Source organism: Pygocentrus nattereri, chromosome 18 (assembly GCF_015220715.1).
Source record: "Pygocentrus nattereri isolate fPygNat1 chromosome 18, fPygNat1.pri, whole genome shotgun sequence".
Lineage (NCBI taxonomy): Eukaryota > Metazoa > Chordata > Actinopteri > Characiformes > Serrasalmidae > Pygocentrus > Pygocentrus nattereri.
This window is the reverse complement of record NC_051228.1, coordinates 7772134-7798298: the sequence shown is the minus strand read 5'-3', so window position 1 is coordinate 7798298 and position 26165 is coordinate 7772134. Positions and strand designations below refer to the sequence as shown.

General features: G+C 42.7%; 1 protein-coding gene across 6 annotated transcripts in view; it reads left to right on the top strand.

The window, feature by feature from the left end:
- The window catches only part of msi2a (musashi RNA-binding protein 2a), a 362909-nt gene that overhangs the window by 104591 nt on the left and 232153 nt on the right, over positions 1-26165 (top strand). For all 6 annotated transcript variants that reach the window (XM_017711902.2, XM_017711900.2, XM_017711899.2 and 3 more), the window contains exon 6: positions 11892-11984. In XM_017711902.2, coding sequence (XP_017567391.1) covers positions 11892-11984 — 93 coding nt within the window. The remainder of the gene's footprint in view (positions 1-11891; positions 11985-26165) is intronic.

Below are 26165 nucleotides of genomic sequence, written 5' to 3'. Positions count from 1 at the left end.
TGACAGAGTCCCCTGGCTGTGTGTGTGTGTGTGTGTGTGTGTGTGTGGGGTGAGTCTGCTGTCCTTGTGCGAAATGCTGCTGTAATCCTGAGCTGCAGTGCTTTACCCTGTCACTCTGAATTTGCGCTAAGCGTCTCTCCCTCGCTCCTCTCCTCCGCTCTAATTGTATTGTAATTAGCAATTAGGGCTCTATTTATGCGCACTAGAGCTCAGACTGGAGCACTTCTTAAAAAGGGCCAGGAGGGGCCTGGGACCCCCAGCCCTCGTACTCGCTCTCTTTCTCTCTGTCTTCATGTCTTTCTCACCCTCTCTCCCTCTCCCTCTCTCTCTCTCTCTCTCTCTCTCTCTCTCTCTCTATCAGAATGTTTCAATGCGTGCTGTCTTTCTTTCTCTCTCTCTCTCTCTCTCTCTCTCTCTCTCTCTCTCTCTCTCTCTCGGAATGTTTCAATGCATTCTCTCTCTCTCTCTCTCTCTCTCTATCTCTCTCTTTCTCTGTCTCTCTAAATATTTCTATACTCTATCTGAAGGTTTGAATGCATTCTCTCTATCTCTCTCTCTCTGTCTCTCTCTCTCTAAATATTTCTATACTCTCTCTCTCTCTCTCTGAATGTTTGAATGCGTTCTCTCTCTTTTTCTCTCTCTCTCTCTAAATATTTCTGTACTCTCTCTCTCTCTCTCTCTCTCTCTCTCTCTAAATATTTCTATACTGTCTCTATCTCTCTCTTTCTCTCTCTGTCTCTCTCTCTCTAAATATTTCTATACTCTATCTGAAGGTTTGAATGCATTCTCTCTATCTTTCTCTCTCTCTCTCTCTCTCTCTCTCTAAATATTTCGATACTGTCTCTCTCTCTCTCTCTCTCTCTCTCTCTCTTCTGAATGTTTCAGTGCTCTCTTCCTCTCTGAATATTTAAAAGTTGTTTTAACAACTTTAACTTTGTATTTCTTCCATTTTCTTCCTTAATCTTCTCTCTCCTCTCTGTCTCTCTCCATCACTCTTTTCTCTCTTTTCCTTCTTTCTCTTCTCTCTCTCTGAATGTTTCTGACCTCTCTCTCTTTGTCACTCTGTCTCTTCCTTACTCTTCTCTCTCTCTCTCGCTTTCCCACTCTCTCACTCTTGCTTTCCCTCTCTTCTCTTCTCTTCTTTCCTTTCTTTCACACTCCAACTTTCCCTCTCTTCTTTTCCCTCTCTTTCTCTTTCACACTCTCATTTTCCCTCACTCTCTTCTCTCTCTGTCTGTCCCTCTTTAGAGTATTTCTATGCTCTCTCTCTGTCTCTGAGAATGTGTTTATGCTCTCTCTCTCTCTGAACATTTCTTTGCTCTCTCTCTCTCTCTCTCTCTCTCTCTCTCTCTGTCCTGAGAATCTTCTCTCTTTCCTGTGTGAGCGGAGTATGTGACCTTGAAGAGTTCTGACCTTGTTTTGCCTTTCCAGCGCAGCCGTGCAGCTGCGACACTCAAACTGCGAGCAGAATGACGCAATACAGCTTCACACACACTCACACGCTCTCAGCGCGGTCTCGTTCCCTCGTCTGCTGTAGATATTAATTTAGCTCATCACATTGCTGTCATAAGCAGCTCTGCCAGCAGCCAGCATGAATAAACAGCGGCGGTCCGCAGCGCTAATTGAGCAAAGTCCATGCGGCCGGGTGAAGAGGTTTCATCCACTCGGGCCCTGGCAGAAATGTGGGTCTCTGATAAGCTCAGACAGAGGAGCGTCTGGACAGAGGCATACGCATCATCACCGGCCAGCCGGGTCAGAGAGAGAGGTCTGCTGCCCCATCAGAATTTGGACTGAGTTTGGCCCGACTTTCAAGCTCAAGTTGGGCTTGGGTTTTAAAAAGACTGTTTATGAAGCATACACAAGACATTCATCAGTGTTAATGACCCTTTCATGATGCAAGGAGCTCTTTCATTTTATTTACATATTGATATACCGCATATTTTTATGTTTTTGACATAATTTGATGCTTGTTGCCTTTTATATTGTGTGCATATTTCTTGATGAATGGACCAAAACAAATGGCCCAGAATGGCTTGTAAGAAAGTCTGATTGCATTGACTTACATTAAAAACACAGTATGCTTTTTTAGCTTCTCCTGTAAAGTTACTAATTTGGAGGTTTTGTTCCCACAGCAGCGATGTATATGCCTCTGGTCCCCATCAGCACCACTGTAAAGACATCCGAATCTATGAGTTACTCTATATTGAACCATTTAATGTCAGAAAAAACACTTGGACTTCCATCTCAACAATAGAAATATTCAGAAATTGTGACCGTTTGGTGGACTGTCCCTTTAACACTATGAGCTCATTGTCTCTGTTGGCGTCTGTTGGTGCTGCTGGTGTCTCTTAGCTGTGTAACTCCTGGTTGAGACGGATGGATCCTCAGTGCTGAAGGTGTGATAATTCTCCAGATTCCCCCTCTCCGCTGGCCCCTGTGATGGGCTGCCGTCACCTCGCAATCACCCCGCTCTAAAAATCAACAGGGCCGTCCCAGAGAGCTCTGATTGCAGGGAGCCTGGTTTGGGAAGGGGGTGGGTACCTCGAGTCTAAATGACTCCCTTTGGGTTTTCATCTAAAACAAGGGCACTTGTGGCAAAGTCAGACAGCTGTAATCAGCTGGCCACAAATACTGCCATTCACTTAATCAGGGCCGATAGAGGAATCGAGTGGAAAGAGAGAGAGAGTGTGTGTGTGTGTGTGTGTGTGTGTGTGTGCGTCGGAGTGTCTGATGGAGAGGATGCATTTGGAGAGAGCCTCTTAAGCTCACCCACTCTTACTCTGCTCTGCTGTCAGCTTTCAGCCCGGCTCCGTTCATCATCCAGCGGCTCTGTGGAGCTCCTCCGCTGCTGCCCGGGAGATGAAACTCTGCCGCAGCGCAACGTCTCAGGCATCGGTCAGCGCGGTCGTAACCACGTCATGTGATAACTTTACCTTTATTACAGCGTCCAGGAGACTTGCTGTGTGTTTTTCAGATAAATCAGCATCCACGCCTCCAAAGTTCAGAAGTCAGTTACTTTTCCTGCTTCTCACAAAATGATCCCAACACATAATGCGGAGTTGGAAAGAACCACCTGTAGATTTTTTTTCAGCAGACGATTGAGGCAGATGTAGGCATTTTGTGGATTGAGGCAGTTCACAGGCAGAGATAAACTGAGACAGTGTGAGGTAGGCTGAGGCAGTGTGCATATAGAAACAGATTGAGGCAGTGTGCATATGGAGGTGGATGTAGGCATTGTGAGGATTGAGGCAGTGTGCAGAGTGAGGTAGACTTGAGGCAGTGTGCAAACCGAGGCAGATTGAGGTTTGCAGACAGGACAGGTTGAGGCTGTGTGCAGACAAAGTTAGGTTGAGGCTATGTGCTGATTGAGGCTAATATAGGCATTGTGTGGATTGAGGCAGTGTGCAGATTAAGACAGAATGAGGGAGCGTGCATATTCAGGCATACATAGGCATTGTGTGGGTTGAGGTAGCTTCCAGATAGAGACAGATTGAGGCAGTGTGCAGACTGAGGCAGATAGAAACAGTGTGCAGATAGAGACAGGTTGAGGTAATGTACATATTGAGGCAGATGTAGGCATTTTGTGGACTGATACAGAATGAGGCAGTGTGCAGATTGAGAATGTAGGCGTTGTGTGAATTGAGGCAGAAAAGATAAAACAATTAGTAAAATAAATGAATAAATTGTTTACAGTTCCTCTTTAATTGCTCTAAATCTGTCTGTTCTATGATCCAGGCTTTTGTTCAGAGTTCTAGACGTGCTGACCCTTCCCACCACTCAGAACACTGTGTTGTGCTGTAATACTTATTATGATAACAGTGACCAACTGCCCCACCCCTAATATGCCTGCTGAACCATCTTAAAGGGTCTCTCATCCTCAAAAAGGGAAAAGAATCTTCTCCAAAAGAACGTGAGCGGAAGAGAGAGGAGACTTCTGTCCTTGTGGGGGAAAATGAGTGAGAGAGGTCATTGGTTGTCCAGCTGTGGCTTCTTGCCTGCCGATTTATCGCATGTTTGCAGTCGTGCGATCGCAGCTTGTCCCGCGCCTGATGTTGTGGTGACTGCAGAGACCCGTGAGTCCCAGAAAGTCTCTGCTCTGCGTGGGGTCCCGGGTTTGGAGTTTTTTATTAGTTTTTTTTTTTAAAACTGTTTTTCTCCACATCACTGTTTGTCGCATCGCGTGTCCTCCTTCAGGAGGCTTTAATTGGTTCTGCCTGTCGTCTCCCCCTCCTCGCGGCTTCATAATGCCCATATCTCATCACAGTCATCCGTCTCTCTTTATCTCTCTCTGCCTCCCTATCGCTCGCTTTGTCTCTCTCTCACACACTTTCTCTCTCCCTCTGTGCCTCTCTATCATTTTATCTCTCTTTTTCTTTCTCTTTCTCATTCTCTCTCTCTCTCTCTCTCTCACACACATTTGCACACATAATGAGTCAGTGGTCTCTGTGCTGCAGGGTTTGTGTTGACAGATCTCTGAGTGAAGGCTCGATAGCACGGCTTCTCCCTCAGACCAGTTAGTTTGGCATTATGGCGGTCACTGATACTATCCATTATCTGTGTGTGTGTGTGTGTGTGTGTGTGTGTGTGTGTGTGGCTGCTGACAGAGGTATTGTGCAGATTGAGGCAGTGTGTAGATTGAGGCAGATGTAGGCACTGTGTGGATTGAGGCAGTTTGCAGATTAAGTTAGATTGAGGCAGTGTTCAGATAGAGACAGGTTAAGGTAGTCTGCAGATTAAGACATTGTGCAGACAGAGAGAGGGTGAGGCAGTGTACAGATTGGGGCAGATTTTGTGCTTTGTGCAGATTAAGACAGATTGAGTCAGTGTGCAAATTGAAGGGGTGTGCAGATTGAGACAGATTAATGATGTTTGCAGTTAGAGGCAGTGTGCAGATTAAGACCGATTCAGGCTGTGCACAGATTGAGACGATTTGAGGCACTGTGCAGATTGAGACAGACTGAAGATGTATGGAGATTAAGACGGATTGAAGTGGTGTACAGAGGGAGATAGATTGAGGCAGTGTGCAGATTGGGGCAGATTAATGCAGTGTGCAGACTGAAGTACTGTGTAGATTTCGACTGTGCTCATTGATGCCGATTGAAGCAGACTGAGGCAGTGTGCAGATTAAGGCAGATTTAGGCAATGTGTAGATTGAGGCAGAATGAAGCTGAGTGCGGATTGAGGCAGGTTGTGGATTAAGGCAGACTGAGGCAGCATGCAGATTGGAATGAAGCCTATACAGATGCAGGATGTGGATGTGAGGCGGAGGCGCCTCGGTTTCTGTGCTGTGTTCCTCAAAGTGATTGCGGCCATTGTTGCCAGGGCTGATTTGCATGTTCAGGGCTGGTTTGAATGTTCTTTTGGCTGCTGTTTGAGACAGAAACACAAACCGAAACGGAGAGTCTACAGTCAGTCAGTCTCTCTGCAGCTCTTCTCTCAGATGAGGATCATTATTATTATTATTATTATTGTTATTGTTATTTGTAGTAGTAGTATTGGTATTATGTGTTTATTTTCATTTTTTCTTTGACTTTTTCACAAAACAACTCTCTGTCTCTGTATATCTCTCTTTATCACTGTCTCCTTGTCTCTCTCTCTTTCTGTCTGAGTCTCCTTCTAGCTGAGTCTCCCTCTGCTCTGCATGTCATCACAAAAGAGAGAGAGAGAGAGAGAGAGAGAGAGAGAGAGAGAGAGAGAGAGAGAGAGAGAGATTGTGTTGTTTCAGGGCCTGCAGAAATCCCATCAGCTGTTCGGGGCGGTCCTGTCACAAAGCATAAAGACAGAGCTAAAACTCAAGCGTCCGCCAACACCGCGCTAAAAAAGCCCCTCCAAGAGGCGTCCCGCTTTATCCATCACCAGAGAACCTGAGTAAACAGCTGTAGGAGGCAGCGGGGCAGCCAATCAGAGTCAGACATTTACATACATCAGTCTTAAAGGCACAGTAACATCAGTGTGGCAACAGGACCATCACAGTCTAACAGTGGCCACCATATTAACGTGTGGGAGTGAGATCCTAAAGCATGGCCACGACTTAGTAAGGCATGAGAACAAGCTATGTAATTCGTGGCCATTTCTGCTAGCTTCTCCTTGTGAAGTGCACACTGGGTTTATTGCAGATGTGTCGTGTACACATTTTATTTAGTATGTGAAGCACTATTAGGACAGGATCAGATTTGTATGAGAGGTGGGCTAATGCCAGTTTACCACAGGACGTCTGTAATATTTATGACCAGTTCGTGCAGGATGGGAACCCTATAGATGTAGAAAACATGTCGAAACATTTAATTTGACCGTTTTGGGGTTTAGGGCTCGGCAACATGCGGCTCTTTTACTGCCCTGTTGCAGCTCCACAGCAGAATTAGATTGTAAAAGTAACATAATCCTCCTTTGCAGTAAAATCAAGCTCTACTGATTGTTTGACAATAAATGGTCTTCAACGCTGGAGTTAATGTAGAGCTGTTAATTCACCCTAAATCTGATGGTTGGCATGCAGGCTGCTGGTCGCCATAGCAATGCAGGCAACAGTCTTGTCTAGCCAGTAGCTAATGAAAAATGAGAGAAAGCACTGCAGCTGAGTCAGTTCCACCTTAAATGGTGCAGCAGGTACATTCTGGCACCTCAGAGGCCATTTAAGGTGGAATGGGAAAATTCAAACAAGAAGCTGGTGAATGAGAAGCGACTTCAGCCTTGTAAAAAGTCAAACGTTAAGAGGCGTTTTAAAAGAAACTGATCCACTTTTGTGGAAAAGTTTTCCTGTTCGGAGTTGGGAGATAAACTGCTATAGCTGAGCTAAAGCTTAAAACAGAGCACAATATGATTCTTCCCAACATTTAGGTTGCAACCCCTGGACTATCCATGTGTCTAGGTGTCTTAAGTGAGGGTGCATAGTCAGTATACATGAGTAACAGGACTAAGATCATGGGAACCACTGGTATGAATTATAATACTCACTCATGTAAAATAATCCCATCCAGTCAAATAGAGTATCACCCTCTTTGTTTACTAGATAGATAGATAGATAGATAGATAGATAGATAGTTACACACTTCATGCATTCCCACATACACAGCAGTGCAAACATGAGCATTAATACACAGCCCTGTTTGGATGTCCCGGCTCTGGCTGATAGAAGTGAAGGATGGTGATAAACAAGTGCACGGCATCTTTATCGCGGGCGTGTGACCGAAGACAGGGCTGATAACCTCGGTGACGGGGGGAGATCCGGACGAGGCCTTACTCTCTCTCTGGACAACCAAGCGGATTTGCATCTGACTGGGTTTCATACAAATGCTGTGACCTCACATGCAAAGCGAACGGGCGAGGCTGTCCACTCCGCTGGCACCTGGACGTGCAAGGATACGCATGGTCACACAGTCTTCTGAGTTTGTGAAGTGCTTCTCTTTTTTTTTAATTGAAAGAACAAAAACATTTCTTTTCATTATTATTATTACAAGTAGGTACTTATATATAACACCTATGGTACATATTGCACATATATAGTACATAGGTAATGCATGTGGGACCTATTATTACATATAGATGCCTGTATGTGCATATATAAATAATATACAAGTCCTATTTTACGCTGTATTATAAAAACATATAGGACATATTACAAATAGGTAATTACATATATATTATAGATACTTCCATATATGTTATACATATTGCACGTAGTTATTACATACACTTTTAGTGAAGTGGGTGTCTGTGTATGTTTTTATTTTCAAGCCGTGTACGAGAGAATCCGTATGAGTAAGTATGTTTGTGTTTATATACCTGTTTGTGGATACGTAAACACAAACATACACACGTACTTGTCTTGGAGAGCTGTAATCAGATGTACATCTGGCCTCCAATGTCCCCTCTCTCTCTCTCTCTCTCTCTCTCTCTCTGATACACTTAGCTTCATATTTTTGCTCTTTTTTTCCTCTGCGTACTTCTAATGCTCCATATATTTTGCGCTGTGGATTTAATTGAGGCTTTAATGTGCTCTGATTCTTTCCCCCCGTGCTGCCTAATTGTGTTTGGAGGAGGGAAAGGGCCTGCGTTTGTGCTCTTTATTGTCTTAAGTGTGGCGCATTTTGATGGCTGATAGAAAGTACCAGAACGTGTTGCCGAACAAATAAACATGCCAGAGGTTTAACAGGGTGGAAAAGGTGCTCTAATGGTGCCCATAGTGTGTGTGTGTGTCTGTGTGTATGTGTGTGTGTGTGTGTGTTTGTTTATGGGGTTGTACGAGTGGGGGTGGTGGGGGGGGGTTGCAAGTTGTTTTGATGTGGCTGTGCAGTGACTATTAAAGTGCATTTAAACAGCATTATTTGCAATAAAAGTTTAAACAGCAGAAAATGGTAAATGTTTCAGCCGAGTGAATAGAATAGAATAGAATAGAATAGAATAGAATAGAATTTCTGTTCTGTTCCATTCCATTTCTTTCCTGACCTGTACTGTCCGGTTGTATTCTCTCTTGACTCTTCTGTCTCTTCTTATCCTATCGCATTCCATTCCATACTGTCCTATTCTGTTCTCTTCAATTTCATTCATTCATGTTCCAGTGGATGGAACGTGATGGAACATGATGAAATGGGATAGGATATGTTAGGATAGGATATGGCAGGACAGGACAGGATGTGAAATAATGATATAATAGGAGAGGGCAGGACAGGAGAGGACATGACAGAATAGAACAGGATAGGACAGGATAGGATAGGAAAAGATAAGATAGAAGAGGACAGGAGAGGACTAGTTAGGTAGGTAGGTAGGTAGGTAGATAGGACAGTACATCACAAGATAGGTTAGGACAGATTAGGAGAGGGCAGAACAGAGGACAGATAGGATCGTAGAGGGCGTGGCAGGACATCACAGGATCGTAGAGGGCGTGACAGGACATCACAGGATAGGAGAGGACAAGATAGGACAGGACAGGATAGGAGAAGGCAGAATAGAGGGCAGGACAGGATAGAACATGATAGGATTGGGCAGAACAGAGGACAGGATAGGAGAGGGCAGAACGGAGGATAGGACAGGATAGAACATGATAGGATAGGATAGGAAAGGATAGGATAGCATAGGATAGGAGAGAGCAGGACATGATGTAAGGATAGGATAGAGCAGGACAGGGCATGACAATAGAATAAAATAGAATGGGATAGGACAGAATAGAATAGGGCAGGGCAGTGGAGGACATGCCAATAGAATAGACTAGAATGGGATAGAATAGCATAGAAATGGAATGGAGTGGATATAAAAGAATCATAAAATGCATTGGTTTTCATTGTACAAGAGAAGTAAAACTCCATCAGTTTGATATTTAAGCTGTGGCTTGTAAGTATAAAGTAATGGTAGAAGAATAGAATACAACTAAAAGTACACATTTATAGATGCTTAATACATAGAACATGCATAAAACTCTGTGCAAAGCTGCCATGGTGAAGGAGCATGAATACAGTATTGATAATACAGCACTTGTGGTTTCAGACTTGCATTCAATTAAAGCTTTCGTTAAGACAACAGCACGTCGGTTCATCTCAAAGCGAAAAAAGCAGCTTCAAAGAGAGACCTTTAGCACTGAAGCTCGGGCCTTTGGTCCCAGCGAGCTGCTTGAATGACTCACTCGCTCTGCTTGGAAGTGTGTGTGGGCGAGAAAGCGGGGAACTCCAGGAGCAGTCGCCGCTCACGCTCCACACAAGCACGTTCAGTCTTTATTCACTCTGTATATGGGTCTCAGTCTCAGAAGCTCCGCCCACAGAGACCTTCAGATGTTTAACTATATTGATATCGTACACTAAGATGGCCACAGCTATCACAGTCTGACCCTCTGATTGGCTAAGTAAACACTCGTGGTTTATGTTTATCTTTTTGACGGAAAATCAAGTGCAAGCTAGAGTTCTTCCCACTAGCTAGCAGTTAGCAAGTAGCAAGTAAACGGAAAGTAAACGTCACACAAAAATGACGGCCTGTGCTAAGGGCTGCGGAATAATTGTCATTGTGATATCGGCATTTGCAGTTCTACTATCACAACTAACCCTTCACGGTGTTTTCATCATGTTCCTTTGGGTGTTCTGATGAATCAGGGTATTCGTGTGATCCAACAAAAGTACATCTGGCGCAAAATTATGCCAGTCCTTGCTTACACTTTACTTGAACCCTGTAAAATAACACTGACATACCCATAACAGGCCATGTTCAGTAATATAACCGTGCCTTGTTACCATGCCTGTTAATTGTCATGACACCAGATATCATAATGTTTGGTCTTATGATGGCCAACTAATTTACATTTAGGAAAAATGATCATGTGACATTAGCCATGACGTCAATCCGTGTGGCAATTACCTGTAATGATAGCATGACATTGTTATTACTGGGCAATTTGCTGCAACAAGTCATAACAGCATATGGCACCTGACATGACATGTTTATGGAGTGATTATGTCAGTGCTATGCACTGCACAAATGATATCTTAACAAGAGAAACCATCGTAGATCTAGTCTAAATGTCTAATATTTCTCATTTTGAGATGGCTGTATGAATATTATATGATATAACCTATTTTTAGATGCATTTTAATTGGTCTAAAGACTTGACATATTATTTTGCTTGTTTCAAGAATAAAATTAAGCAAAATCTTCTGCCAATATAGTGTAGTACTATATTATATGCTACTTAATAATATCACTCAGTAGAAGTCAAAGTCATCTAGATTTTCATCTTCATTTTATAACCTGACCATAATATCAACATGAGGAATATTAGATATGTCAGCTAGATTTAACTTGACAAGATACCATTTTTTGCAGCAGAGTTTATGTAAAGTGTCACCCCATCAATGTGTTTGTGCTGCTTTTTCTTTTCCGATACAGATGTTGGAACCTTGGGTATCTGTCGATATCGATACTGGTCCATTTCTTCTTAAAAATGTATTTAAAATAAGATAAACACATTAAACATATACATTATATGTAGTATAAATATATTAGAAAAAGTTTTCTTCTGTATGAGTGATTTGCAGAAGTAAAACTGCGTTATATTAGTCATATTACAGTTTATAGCATGTCACAAATCTTTAAACATCATAAGTATGAATGCTGTCCTATCAAGTCTATTCTTTTAGTTTTATACCATCCAAATGCCAGCTGAACATTGTGTAATGAGTGGTCCAATGGAAATGGTCCAAAACTAAATCAAATATTGCTACATTATATTTGCATGTATTAAAGAGCATTTCGCTGCTGGCGGAACGAAACCTCGTATCTCCGTTTTTGCTGATTTTTAGTTTTTGACGTGTTTTGAAAATGCCTTTTGCCTTTTATGTTGTGTGTGAATTTCATGATGAATGGACTGAAAGGAACGTCTGGTTCCATTGACTTACGTTATAAGTAAAGTAGGCTTTCATTCTCCTGTAAAGTTGAGGTATTGATATGATAGCGATGATACATGTTAGGAGCTAGTCGATATGGGCCATTGTGGGTTGGATACAAGCATGAGGGCTGCTGGTATTGTTATTTCTGGCAGAATTTTTTTTTATTCCAATATCCAGTTCAGCGTTTTCTGTTGATATCGCTCCTGAGACTTATACCTGGTATCTGATCAGTGCCGTCTGTAATGGCACGACATATCACGTTTGGGCTGCATATGGACCAGTATTGCAATTTAACAAAATAATCACAGTGGTCCATATCGTGCGGCCCTTATCTGTGATTGATTGGATTACATGTCAGTCAAAAGGCCCCTTCCTGTCAAAGTAGGTGGTTTTTAAAGGAGGCCTGTTGATTGCTACTCTGATGTTTTCTCTTTTTTCCTCCATAGCTGCCGTCTGTCCTTTTTGCCTGCATCTTGTGATGATATTAGCTTGTGTACTGATGTCTCTCTTTTTCTCTCGTCTCTCCAGATGGTCACGAGAACAAAGAAAATATTTGTGGGCGGACTATCGGCGAACACAGTCGTGGAGGACGTGAAGCAGTATTTCGAGCAGTTCGGAAAGGTAAGCGGCTTTGCTTTTCTGTGTTTTTTTTTTTTCGCTGCCACCTTGGGTGCCACCCCTCCTGTCCCGCTGACGAGACACAGCCCGGGGGCACAGAGCGACACAAACAGCTTCAGATCATCAGGAACACACTCTTGTTCGCAGCTCCACGATGCTGAAGCAAGACAAAATTGCAGATGTGTTAGAGAGCGGAGGTGCGTGAGGGGAAGGGAGGGGATTGGGACGGGACAGCTGAAGTGCTGTGGGATGCTCTGTTGATGCGTAGCTGAATACAGCTTCTGAAAATGCCTGGAAGCAGATCGTGTAGCTTGTTGATGTTGTGTTGTTTTGTTCTCCGCACCTCCTGCTGAGTGGCGTGTCTGAGCTCCTACAGTGCAGCTTTCATTGCCGAGTAATTCGGTCTCACTTCTATAGCGACTTTCTAACCTGGATTTATCTCATTGGTGACCTTCGTCACGTTCAGCACCAGGTTGTGAGTTTGCGTATGTTGACGTATAGAGGAATGTCTTAGAGGGGTTCAAACTGCACCAGTGGTGCTTTTTCTGTAGTTATTTGCTCACTGTTTTGCACGCTATCAGTGCTCAAAGTGGTCAAGCTTGAGTCCCACCCTACTCTAATAACCACGCCCACTCAGTCAGCCGTTATACTGCTGCTTCCGCAGGTACTATCTGCATTCCAAAGCCTAGGCTGCAGCCAAGGTAGGGCGGGTCCTCAGTAGGACTGTCCTGTGAAGATTCCTCCTTGTTATCCTATCAGTCAAACAAATGGAGCAGTCCTAACGAGGCTGCTTGGTGAAGTCACCAGAAAGGTCTTGCCTATTGCAATTTCAGTGAAAATGGAGCACGTTGCTTTGTGTTTGTTGCTTTTTTATTTCTTCATGAAAAGGAGATGTTCTTATGTAGAACGATAAGCTACATATGTACAAATACTTAAAAAATAAAATTAGATATAGGAATGATATTCGATATATAGATTTGCTTTAATTAATCAAGCTGTAAAAGGTATGGAAGACAAATTCTAGTACCTGACCAACTTATGTTTTTAAACAAACTTTGGTCCAGCGTTTTTGTTTTTCACCATTTTTTGTGGTACTGGTTATATATATATTTATTTCTTATCAGTTCTCGTCAGAGAACTGTGGATAAGGCCTGAACGGATACAGCTGTACTCAAAATCACTCAAAACGTAGGCTGCAGTTGAAGGCAGTATGTGAAGGGTCTTTTACTTTGGAATGGCTTTCTAGGAGGTAGGAGCCGAGAAATGCGGCCTACCTCAGCTGCAGCCTAGACTTCGGAACGCAGCTACTGTTACACATATAGACGTCTCTGACAGATAGAACACTGATTTAACTGATTCAGCAGTTCAGTGTTGATGCTAACCATGTTTCTGTGGGTTACAGTGTAACTGGGTCATATTCTGTCCTCACCAGAAAGTGTTGGACATGAAGCTGAAGCTAAAGCTAAATAAATCTAAAGAAAGTCTCGAGAGTTGTAATATACGATTTGTTGGATTGTATACATTCCATTTTTTTTCATTCAGTATCATTCTATTCCAGTTTCTAGTGGGTCAGACAAAGGTTGTTAACTGGGTCGCCATGCGTTTAGTCTAGAGAGCTGCTATGAAATGCAAATAATAATTTATTAATGAACCACTTGTGGATGCTAACATAACATTGAAAACCCCATTACCAGACTAGCAGAAATGACCATAGGTGGCATACTTACAAAGTGGATTACAAGGTTTGTGCATTAAACTTCATTGTGTAATGACGTGCTCGGCTGGCACATGTGACTGCAGTGTAAACAGGACAGCCAATGAGAGCAGGGGTCATTAGCATACAAAATCTACACCCAAAAAATGGCAGAGGAGAGAATGACATCATGCAAAGGCTGAATTAAGGTGTTATTTGTTTTATTCTCTTCTATATTTAACAATATTTAATTGTAAAAACAACAAACTGTCTTATCTAAAATTAAGAATGTTTTTCCTCATCTTATAAAGTTTCCATTCCCAAAATACAAGGTTTTACGAGGGCAGTGATGATATGATGAGATTCTGATGTGTCTGAGAAGTTAGTGTCAAGGCTTTGATGCTATTTGTTAGTTCAGGCCGTGATTGGAGCCGTTAATGGCTGAATTTGTGAGTTTTGGTGTAAATAAAGCTGAGTCGTGACACGCGTTGCTCCTAATCACCGCGCCTGAATGGGCCTCTGCGCAAATCTCCACTTGATTGAATGACTTGATTGGCTTGATTATATGACACTGGTGGGATTTTTTTTTACTTTCTCTTTCCTTTTTTGTTTTTCTTTTTTTTTTTGGGCTTCACACGCAGCTCTCCTCGAGGAATCCTCACGTATTTACAACAAATAAATCAGCGTGATTGAACTTGCCGTCTCCAGGGGGCTGCACTCAAATCAGAGACACGCTGCCTTCTGTGGCCAGGCGGGGACGAGGCCTGTCTATCGTTCAAAAGTTTGCTTGTTTATATTTTTCTTCTACACAGGAGCTGCACATTACAGTCATTTTACACATTGATCTGCAACTGAACTGGTTTATATTTCCAAACTGGTGCTTCTCTCTCTCTCTTTCACTCTCTTTCTGTCTCTCTCTCTTTCTCTCTCTCTTTGTCAGGCACATTCCCAGCGTTTATTAAATAACCCGCCTGTTCACAACAACCTGCCATTACTGTCGTCCCCAAGATGCGAAAACCAATTCATTTACAAAGAGAGAGAGAAGAAAAATGGAAACACAAGAGAGAGGAGTGGAGGGACGGATAGGCGAGAAGGCTTAGTGAGAAGAGAAAAGAAAATGGGACTGAGAGAGACAGTGAAAGTGTGTGTGTGTGTGTCAGAGAGAGGGAGACAGAAAGAGAGAGAGAGAACAGAGAAGAATGAGGAAGGGGAGAGGAGAGGGCAAGACTATGAGACAGAGAAGAATAAAAAGAGAGCAAGTAAAAGCGACTGACAGAGGAGACAGAGAGAAATAATGGGATGACAGACAGAGAAATAGAGAAGCGTTAGAGAGACAGAGCGAGGTATACAAGAGAAGACAAGAAAAGGAGGGAAAGATAGAGCAGATATGGAGAGATGAGAAAGAAAGAGAGGGATGAGAGAGGAATAAAGAATGGTTAGAGAGAGAGAGAGGGAGACAGAGGGAGGGAAATAAGAAAAGAAGAGGGCAAGAGACAGAAATGAGCAGAGAGGAGAGAGACAATAGAGTTGGCAATGTAGGGGGCCAAGCACTCAGCATGGTTTCAGTACAACTCGTCATTCAAATGTCTGGAATGAACATGTTTAGAATTCTGTATTGAGGAAAAGTGTGTGTGTGTGTGTGTGTGTGTGTGTACACATGTGCTTCTCCAATGGTGCCACATCAGGTGTTCATGCTCATACCAGCTCCATGCACCGTGTTTGTGTGTGTGATGTTCTGTTGTTACTGCATGGATGCCTTTATGTCCTTCTGTGTGTCAGTATGTGAGCATTTCTCGCCATGTGTTTGCACAAGTACTCATACGAAGCGGATGTGAGTCCAATTAGGTGTGTATGTATGTGTGTGCAGAGGTGGCGGTTGGTGCTGGGTTGCGGTGAGGAAACAGGTGGTGGGGTCACAGGAGCTTTCTCTCTTCAATCTCCCACCAACATCCAGTCTGTGTGTCAACAGTAATAGGACGCTGTGTGTGTGTGTGTGTGTGTGTGTGTGTGTGTGTGTTTGACAGCTATAGGAGCTTTGCTGAGCTGATGAGCTGCTGTGACACACACTTAAATCCCTACAAGCAGACACACAGTCAGAGACCCTGAGAGTGTCTTTCTCACTGTTTCTAGCCTCTTCCTCACTTCTGCTTCCACATGTTTCTGCAGTTTTTGTACGGAAGAGGCTTTCAGGTTAGAAGGTAGAGTTTCAGGTTCACCTTCATTGAAGTCTCAGTGACCACAGAGTTAAATATTAAAACACTACAGTGTTATATTAAACATCCAGCCAAGCTTGAATGAAAAAATATGATAAAACATGGCTTGAAACTGCTGATCAGACTTGTTTGAGTACTGCGTGGAAGTGGCTAATTAACAGCACTTTGTCAAACCCTTCTAGCCGGGGTGTAGATTCTGTATGGCTGTATCGTCTTTTTCATTTGTTTTGTATTGTTGTGCGGCCGCTTGAGAGATGCTGTAGCCATGAAAGGGGGAGCATTTTCCTGTGGCCGAGCACCACTAGTCCAGACAGCGACCGGCCCAAGCAACAACATTGCTGCGACATAGCATTGCTTAGGCGAACAACCAGAGAGGCCTCTAAACTTTGGTCTAGTGCTGTTCATGCAGCTGAACACTACCTGTCCAGGCAGCCCCACAGCTGCAGTGCAGCGTCAACCAAGCAGCGTCCAGGCTGTGATGTCACACAAACAGGTCCCCGGTCCAAAGAGCCTTGTACACGACCATCAGAAAGAGAGAGAGAGAACGTGTCCTCACACCTTAGACTACTTCTACATTCACTCACCTCCACTTCAGGAGACAAAGATCTGGGAGAGCAAGAAAACAAAGATGACTCGTTTAGTGACAGGAAATTTGTTTCGGCGCTTCGGTGGTCCGATACTGTGCCTGACATTTGGTTTATGTTGAGATTCAGTAAAGGCCAAAGTCAGGGTGTGGGGGGAGAAAGCGTGCGCACGGCTGGCCACAACCGGGGCATCCTGGACTTCATATTAGCTCATTTAGCATACCTGCCCGAGCGCTAACGCTTAATAACAGCGTTTGAGCCGGCCAGGCGTAGCGAATAAAAACAGTGTTGATGTCCATTAGTGTGCTGTCCGCACTTCCTGCCTCGGTGAACACAAACAACCAGCGTAAATGCCCTGTTTAAAGGCAGCGGGCGAGGAAGCGGTGGGGGAAGTCTTTGTTTAGCAGTTTAGCTTGTTTGCTAGTGTGACCCTGAGAGAAGACCTTCACAGAGAGGAGATAAATGGAGGGAAACTCAGGGTTTAATATAGCAGAGACCACTGTTAGATTCATAAGCACGCTTTATGGCCTCGTTTCTATGCCGTCGTTCATGCAAAGGTGTCAGAGGCCTCATGTGACGTTTTCGCTCAAGTGGACATTTTCATAACTTTAAATTCACCCGTGACCACGACTCTGTGGGTAAGCCTCAGATTTGCCTACTGATAATCTCTCTCTCTCTCTCTCTCTCTCTCTCTCTCTCTCTCTCTCTTGCCCTGTCTTTGTCTTTCTCTCTCTTTCTCGCTCTGTCTTTCTCTCTCTTTCTCTGTCTCTCACTCTCTGTCTCTTACTCTCTCTTTCTGTCTCACTTCTTTCTTTCTCTTTTTCTCTCCTTTTCTTTTAACCCCTAACCATTTCTCTTTTCACACCTCTCTTTCTCTCTCTCTCTGCTCTTCTTCTGTCTCCATTTCTTTCTTCTATCTTTCCCTTCCTCTTCCACTCTTTCTCTCTATCCCTCTTTCTCTCACTGCCCCTCTCTTTCTCTCTCAATTTATATCACTTCTGAATTCAGTTCAGTCTCTCTTTCCCTCTCCCTCTCTTTCTACCCAGCCCCCACCTGTCTTTCTTTCTCTCTTTTTCTTTTCCTCTCTTAATTCACTTCAGTTCTCTCTCCCCTCTCATCCTCTCTCTTCCTCACTCCTCCCCCTGACTCTCTCTATTCCCTTCTCTCTGTATTATCTCTTTATCTCTTTCCATCACAACTTTCTCCATCCATCTCTATTTCTGTCCCATTGTTCTCTTTCTTTCTTTCACTCTCCTCTTTCTCTTTTTCTATCACCTAACCCCTCGCTCTCTATCAATTCAGTTTCCACTTCCCACTTCACCCTCTCTCTCTTCTTTTTATCCTCTCTCTCTCTCTTTCTTTCTCTTTTTCTCCTTCTCTCACTTTCTCTCTCTCAGTTCAATTCTCTCTTCGGTCCCACTTTCTTTCTCCCACTTCCCCCTCTCTCCATCTCTTCAGTCCCTCTCTCTATCCCTCTGTGCCTCTCCCCCCCCCCTCTCTCTTTCTCTCTCTACCTACCTCTCTCTCTCCCTATGTGTCTCTCTTTCCCTCTTTCTCTCTCTTTCTCTCTCTCTCTCCCTCTCTCCCTCTTTCTTTCTCTTTCTCTCTCTGTCTCCCTCTTTCTTTCTCTCTCTCTCTTTCTCTCTCTCTCTCTCTCTCTCTCCCTTTCTCTCTTTCTCTCTCCCTTTCTCTTTCTCTCTCTCCCTCTCCCTCTCTCTCTCTCTCTTTCTCTCTTTCTCTCTCTTTCTCTCTCCCTCTGATCAATTAAAATAAGTCGACTCTGATCTTTCAGATTGGGACGTCCCCCGGTGTTCAGTTCTTCTCCTGGCTGCCTCTGAAGCACTTAAGTCAGTCATTACCTGTTCTGAGTAGTCAGTTCCTCACCGGTTCCTGAGGCGTCGGTGCTCTGTAATGGCTTTCACCATTGCTGAGGCGCGAGGTGATTGGAGTAGTTGTGTTGGAGGTGCTTGCTGAGCTAGCCCCGCTTTTTTAGCAGCTTTCGGGGGCCGCGGTTCTGAGCTTAACGCATTTAGTCGTTTTAATCCAAGAGCAGTCGGTAGCGGTGAGGGCCCTGAAGACACGCGGACAAAATGAACTACTGTAACGGCCTCCTGCTCTGCCTGCGTCGCTGGAGGAGAGAGAAAAAGCCCAGTTAGACAAATGATTTAATATTCCCTCTGACCTTCGTTTGTTCAGAGCGCTGGCGAGGTTTTCAGGAGCCGAGAAGGTGATGCTTAAAAACGTCCTCAGAGGACCAGTAGAGCCGCCTCACTGAGGCACTGCTTCAGCTTTATTGTGGTGTTTGTTCCCAGTGACTTTCTGCCTTCCAGCTCTGTTTGTCTAGGCTGCTGATACTGTACATACAAAAGCGTGAGAACCGCTGGCTTCTAGAACACGAATGAGCCATTTTCATTCATCGATTCCAATAGTGTAGCATATTAAATGAAAGTTGGAGAGATTGCGCAGTGTTTCTTTGCAAGAAAAATTGCAAGAAAAGTCTTAAGTTGGGAATAAAATTCCCTACAATGTTCTTTTTGTTGTGATGTCAGAAAATAAAACGTTCAGGTCTTTAAACCACTATTGGTCTAAACACTGGGTCTTTGCATTAGGCAAAGGTAAGCTGCCTCCTCAGTTCCCCATGTGTTAAGCAGCCTATAACCAACATGTACATGCACACGACAATAAATGGTATTCTTAAGTGAAATTATGTTTTTTTTTTTTACTTATTTTGAGTAATTAAGTAAAATTATCTCACTATACTAGCAAATAATGTTGCTGGTTTCAAGCACATTTGCTAAAACAAGCTAAATTATATGCCAATATAATGAGAATTTTACTTGATAAAATTGCTTTAAAGAAGTAAAAAATTAAGCTTTCAACAATCTCAACAGGAGAAATATTAGATTTATTGACTATATGTAAGATAATTTGACAAGATGGCATTTTTTATAGTACATTTAATTAAATGACTACTTGCTCTTAAACTTATACTGGTCAGAATAGTTCAGTATAACAGATCCCTATTAGCCAACAACAGCAAAAGACATCCCTATTAGCCAATAACAACAACAAATGATCCCTATTAGCCAACAAAAAAATCCCTATTAGCCAACAACAGCAAGAAAGATCCCTATTAGCCAACAACAGCAAGAAACATCCCTATTAGCCAATAACAACAACAAATGATCCCTATTAGCCAACAAAAAAATCCCTATTAGCCAACAACAGCAAGAAAGATCCCTATTAGCCAATAACAACAACAAAGTATCCCTATTAGCCAATAACAACAACAAAGTATCCCTATTAGCCAATAACAACAACAAAGTATCCCTATTAGCCTATAACAACAACAAAGTATCCCTATTAGCCAATAACAACAACAAAGTATCCCTATTAGCCAATAACAACAACAAAGTATCCCTATTAGCCTATAACAACAACAAAGTATTCCTATTAGCCAACAACAACGAAGTATTCCTATTAGCCAATAACAACAACAAAGTATTCCTATTAGCCAACAACAACGAAGTATTCCTATTAGCCAATAACAACAACAAAGTATTCCTATTAGCCAAAGGGCCCGCGTAATGGTAAACCAAATTCACTCCCCAGTCTTGTATGGAAATCAAACTGCAGAAACAGCTTACCGTAAATGTGTTGTTTCTGTGACATCACAAAAAACAGCATACATATACATATATATATATATATATTTTTTTTATATATATATTTATATATATTTGCCCCACCCACTGATGCTGAAGTTATAAGGAGTGTTTCACCCATGGCTGCTTTTTGAATGGGGCACAATAGAAGGCAGCTAATCAAAACAGAGCTCATGTACACATATCAGTCTTAAAGGTGCTGCAACAAAAACTGTTTAATTCTAGCGGATAGAGAGGCTGTAAAATGGTCACATAAAAATGTGTAATGGCTGCTTTCGGTATGCAAACTGGCAGAAGGACATTAGCATATAACTGTTACTTTCCTTTTATTTAATTAAAAAGTGAATTCAGAGTTTTGCTTATTTGTATTTTGATGTACACATTTGGGCATTGGAAGGTCCTGGTGCATTTCAATTAGCATTTTTGTGTGTGTGTGTGTGTGTGTGTGTGTGTGTGTGTTCACATCCATTGCACTGACAGGTGTGTTCTTGAAACTCCTCTTTTAAGATAAGCGGGGATTGCCTACTCTCGGCGCTGCCTCCTCTTAAGGAGCGGCCTGTTTAAAGGAGATTGACTCTGATTTGGAGAGGATTTCCAGCACCTGCTCTTCAGAGGGAAATACACAGCGGGGGCTGAGGTGGGTGGTCGGGGTGCGGGCAGAGTTGAAGGCAGCAATCTAGCCATCTTTATTGTGGCAGTGGTGAGAATGGAGACATGTGGAATGCATCTTTTTCTCACCAGTGTCAAATTTTCCACTCAAAAGGAGCCACCAGAATTAATCATCAGCCTCCATCAGATCCCTTAAAGAGACGCGTACACCAACACGGTGGGCTTTCTGCTCTGCGGCTGAGCCTCAGGTGCTGTGAGCCTCTTTAAAATGGCCATTTTTTGGAATATATGGGTTTTTTACCTCTCTGTGAAAACACTGTTTATTTAACCTAGAAGAAGGGGACCCCAGGCGCCATAATCGCTTTCCACTTTGGGGCCTCATGTGGTGTTTAAATTAGACCGAAACGGTGTTGGCCCACCACTCTCCAACTGAACAGCTTCAGCGCAAATTGGCATAAATTCTACAAGAGTACTGTACTGGAGGGGTGGGATGTCGTTCTTCCAAAAGAACCTGGGATATCATAGTGACCTTGAAACAACTTAGCAGCCACCAAAGCAATGCGCTAGCAGCACCTTAACACCTGGGATACTATAGCAACAGCCTAGTGACCTCTTAGCAACCATATGGGATTCCAAAGCAATGGCCTAACAGCACTTTAGCAACCATCTAGCATAATGTAGCAATGGCCAAACAACACCTTAATAACTACCTGGGATGCAATTTCAGTGACCTAGCAACACCTTATCAACCACCTGGGCTACCATAGTAATGGCCAGGTACCACTTTAGCAACCACCTGGGATTCCTTAGCAAGGCATAGCATAGGATGCCATACTATCGGCCTAGTATCACCATAGCAACCACCTGGGATTCCAAAAAACTGGCCTAGCAACAGCATATTATATTCTTAACTGTATCGTACAGTGTTTCTACTATTTATGCAACGTAATTGTTTGATTTGCAGTTTATTTAGGAACATATTGAGAGGTTGAATATACCAGCAATATATTGCAGTATATTCCGTTTTCATGTGGGTTTGTCCCCCTGTGTGTGTGTTTAGTCAGTGACAGGTGATATTTGAAAGCGGTGCTGGTGGTGGGCCGATGCGTATGCTGCTCTCTGATTGGCAGGCTCTTCTCCAGCAGAGCCGTCTGGGGACAACCAAATGAGACACAGTATTACAGTGTCACTTTCCAACCTGCACTTGACAGTCTTTTTTGTAGAGAATATACCCCCCACCCCACCACCCCCATCCCCCAGACACACACTCTGGCTTTTATTGTTAAGCTGAATGGGCCTCAAACACTCTCCAGGACTCTCTAACCCCACTAGGTTTGACAGAATTGACAGGTAATGGTAGGCAATATGGCTGAAATATAACATCATGATGGTTTTTGAAACATTTGCACAACATTTGATGTGCATTATGGTCTTAGTTTTTAGAGTACAGCACTCAGAAAAGTGTATCATGGCAAATTTGATTTTGCAGATCCCTGAAACATTCCTTGGCTTTCAGGATCACGCTTCAGCAGTTTGTCTTATTTGTGAGCCAGTAGATGTGTCTGTTTCAAAACCGAGACAGCTGATTGGCTGTATGTGATTAGTCTGCATTCAGTAAATACACCCACTTGTAGCCACAATTTAAAGAAGCTATCATTCAGGTATCTGTAGCGAAGTCAAGGTGTTGGTATCTATATCTATATATTGTAAGGATACCCTGTGCTAGTCAATTCTAGTCACATAATCGGATTGAAAGTGGTTCTATCAGGGTTGTTATGCCTGATAACAGCTTTTTTCGCCATATTTGTGTCACTTTGCTGGTGACCTGTTGCTTAGTAACAATAATGATCACTGTCTGTTCAGACAACATTTGTTTGAGGTGGGGAGGTGGGGTTATGTCATTTTACATCAGAATGTCTGTTAAGTCTATGACTGATTCACATGGGATAAGAAATTTTGGTTTAAACTAATGAAATGGTAGTGTCATGTAAATGTACACTGTACATGTAAAGATGTAAACACAGCCAGTGTGACAGTATTTTATGCATATGAATACGTTCTGATTATAGATTTAGACTGAGTTGTTGATCTGCTCACTCTGCTCAACAGTCTGATGGAATATCTCTGTTTACATGCGCGCTACAAGTGATCCCATCCAAAATTACGTTCATGAACCACTTAGTATAGATGTTACCATGACAACCAGCATCACGTCCAGTCCAGTCAAAGTGAGATGAGCAGCAGTGTGCAGTGCTTGTGTTTTAATCACTTTATAATGATGTCAGACTCAGGAAAACATCCTTCACATGTCCTTATTAAATTAGGCCGAGAGCAAAACGTCGTGTTCTGAGACACATAAGCTGGACGTCCATCCCACAGCCATCTTTTAAAGATCAGAGCATAAACTTTGTCTCCTCTGCAGACCAGTTTCTGCTCCGCCCTGTTGAAATTCATAAACTTTCACTATGACTTGACACACATGCGCAGGACGTACTTACACTTTCCGATAGGGAACGTAATCAGATTCAGGCGTTTACATGGATATTATTCTTCTGTTTACTGGATTATGTACAGGATTACCCACCTCGTTCAGTTGGATAGAAACTTTATTCTGAATGGCCTCAATTGGAATAGTCTATTCCGATGAGGTGTGTACATGGGTGTATTCCATTCGGATTGAGCTATTAGTTGGGTTATTAATGGATCAGGCTGCATGTAAACATGGCTACTGTCCACCCTTCTGTGGTTCTCTCTAGAACTTCTGAAAATGGTGTATATTTATAATGCAGAAGCTCTGCTGACTGCTAACTCGTCTCTTCCTGATGATGCACACGGGCACACCTGTTTTTTTATTTATATATAAATATAAAGTTTTTGCAGAGGTTGGCAACTAACTTTGGTAGCATCTGCTTAAAAGCTGGGCGCGTGTGCCATGCTGACGGCGTGTAAACAGGCGCGCGAGCCTGGCCTGGTCACTCGCTGACGACCGAACTCTGTGTAAGTGTATGCGTGTGCTGAGTAAGCAGCCAGATATGAGTTCTGCCTTTATGGTGGACCTCTGTCACTCATCCAGGCACAGAAACTTGCGACCTCTCGCGGGACGACTCCCACGCTGCGTACTTAAAAAAAAAAAGCCAGGGGGAAATGCCCTTGTGTTATTCGTCTTCTCTTTTCTCCTTCTCCCCTGCTTCTCCTGAGCGTGTATGTGTGGAGATAGAGGGAGGTGGAATGAGTCCTTGTCTGTGGTCTAATGAAGCCTCCGAGGTATTGAAGCACGGAGTGGGCAGTGACGGAAGCGCGCACCTGGAGATAGAGGAACCTGTGTGTGTGTGTGTGTGTGTGTGTGTGTGTGTGTGTGTGTGTGTGATTGTTTGTTTTCATGCATTTCTGGGATAAAAATGCCCTGACTTTGTAGGACTGACAGAGAAAATTCTACAGTCTACAATGTGAGGACCAAGAAAGTGCTTTGTAAAGGCCTTTAAAAAAAATAAAAATACTCAAAGAACAAAGGCATTTCTTTTCATTACTGAGGTTAAAGGAATACTCCAGTGTTTTTCAGCTGAGTCTCTATCTCTGCAGCATCTGCAGCCTAATCCACAAAAAGTCCCCCATATTTAGAAGAGACTAGAAAACTCATCGACTCTAAACACACTTACTGTAGTTGCTGGTGAGAAACTGCTTTCATGTTTCATGTCAACACGTTTATGTATGCATCATTCCACTTATCTCAAAACACATTGTGGACTTTTAACTGAGCTGGAATTGAATGTAAAATCCTTTTGCTTTGAATGACTAACTACCTTAATTATATGTATTTTATTAAAACATTCAGGTTTGTCATTACAAGACTACCCAAGCTTTTCCAAATGTTTCACTACTGATTGTTTCGGTACTAACAATTTTAGCTAATTTTGAGCAGAACTCCAAAACACTAGCCAGCACACAGCTAGCAAACACAGCTTTGTACAGTTTTACACACATAAATTCATAATATTTTTCATTAAAAAGAAAAATGTGAACTTCATTGCAGAAAATATGTTTCGGAAGTGACAATTTTCAGTGTTCCACACTGATTTTCAGACTTTAGGACACATATGCTTAAAAAGGATGGTTCAGGGCATTTGATTGAAGGGTTCTTTGCATCGTGAGAGGGTTCTTCAGAGTCATGGAGAATGTGCTGTAGATGATTATATATGGAACCTTTTTGAAAATGGTTCCATGTAGCACCCAAAAGGGTTCTTCTATTGTAACAAGCTTGGCATCGTAACAATAGAAGAACCTTTTTTTGGTGCTCTATAGAACCCTTTTCAAAAGGTTCTGTATAGAACCATATACACATTCCCTAACAATCTGAAGAACCGTTTTGCAATGTAAAGAACCTTTAATCGTGCAAAGTGTTGTTTGTTCATGTTCATGGTTCTATAAAGAACCATTTTGTTTACTAAAGAACCCTTGAAGACCCATGTTTTTTAAAAGTGGACATGAAAACTGTGAAATTTAACTGCTCACCATGTGATCATGAGGGACAGGGATGCAGTCCCACTTTCTGCTCTAAAATACAGGGGATTGGCTAAAATAAGGCCCCACCCACAAATTCAAACTGTTTCAATAGTGGCATGAAAACAAGGGGCAGCAAGTTTTTCATGATGAATCTACATAATGTAAATGATCTGACAGGTAATGAAATAAATGAAGAGCCTTTGATGTTTATATATGTTGCTATATATAATACATAAAGAATATATGAATCGCTGCTGTCAGATCAAAACATCTCCATTTTTGTCATTTTTCAGTTTTTGGCTAAATATGAAAGTGCCTGTTGCACTTAACATTGTGCACAATTTTTATGATGAATGAACCAAAGGTAACAGCCCAAAATTACTTGAAAAGACGTCTGGTTCCATTGACTTACATTGAATGTAAAGTATATTTCTTCCTTCTCCTGTAAAGTTACCATTTTGGAGATATGAGGTTTTGATCCGACAGCACAGATATGTGCCCCATGTCCTGATATTGTATTAAAACCTGTTTGTGTGTGTGCGTGTGCTGTGGAAGTGTATCAGGGGAGAGAGAAGAACGCTTAGGAGTGGATGTATCAACAACATGCTGCAGATTAGGAGGATTTGTGTCTAAGGCAGGGATTCATTCCTCATTTTCCGCACTTTCACAGTGGCGTGTATGTGTTTGTGAGGGAGTGGTGGGGGAGGAAGCGGACGGTTTTATCTATCTGGAAAGCTACAGGCAGCATAGGTAAACACACCAAATCCTTTGAGAATGATGGTATGGCTGCTGAAAGGACATGACCTGTCCGCTCTTCGCTGCTCTCCAAGTTTCCAAACACCACGTAAGCGTAATACTGGGAAGCAGTAATGATTTTCTTTGTAGCTGTAGCTCACTCTTTTATAGACAGCTAATTTTGT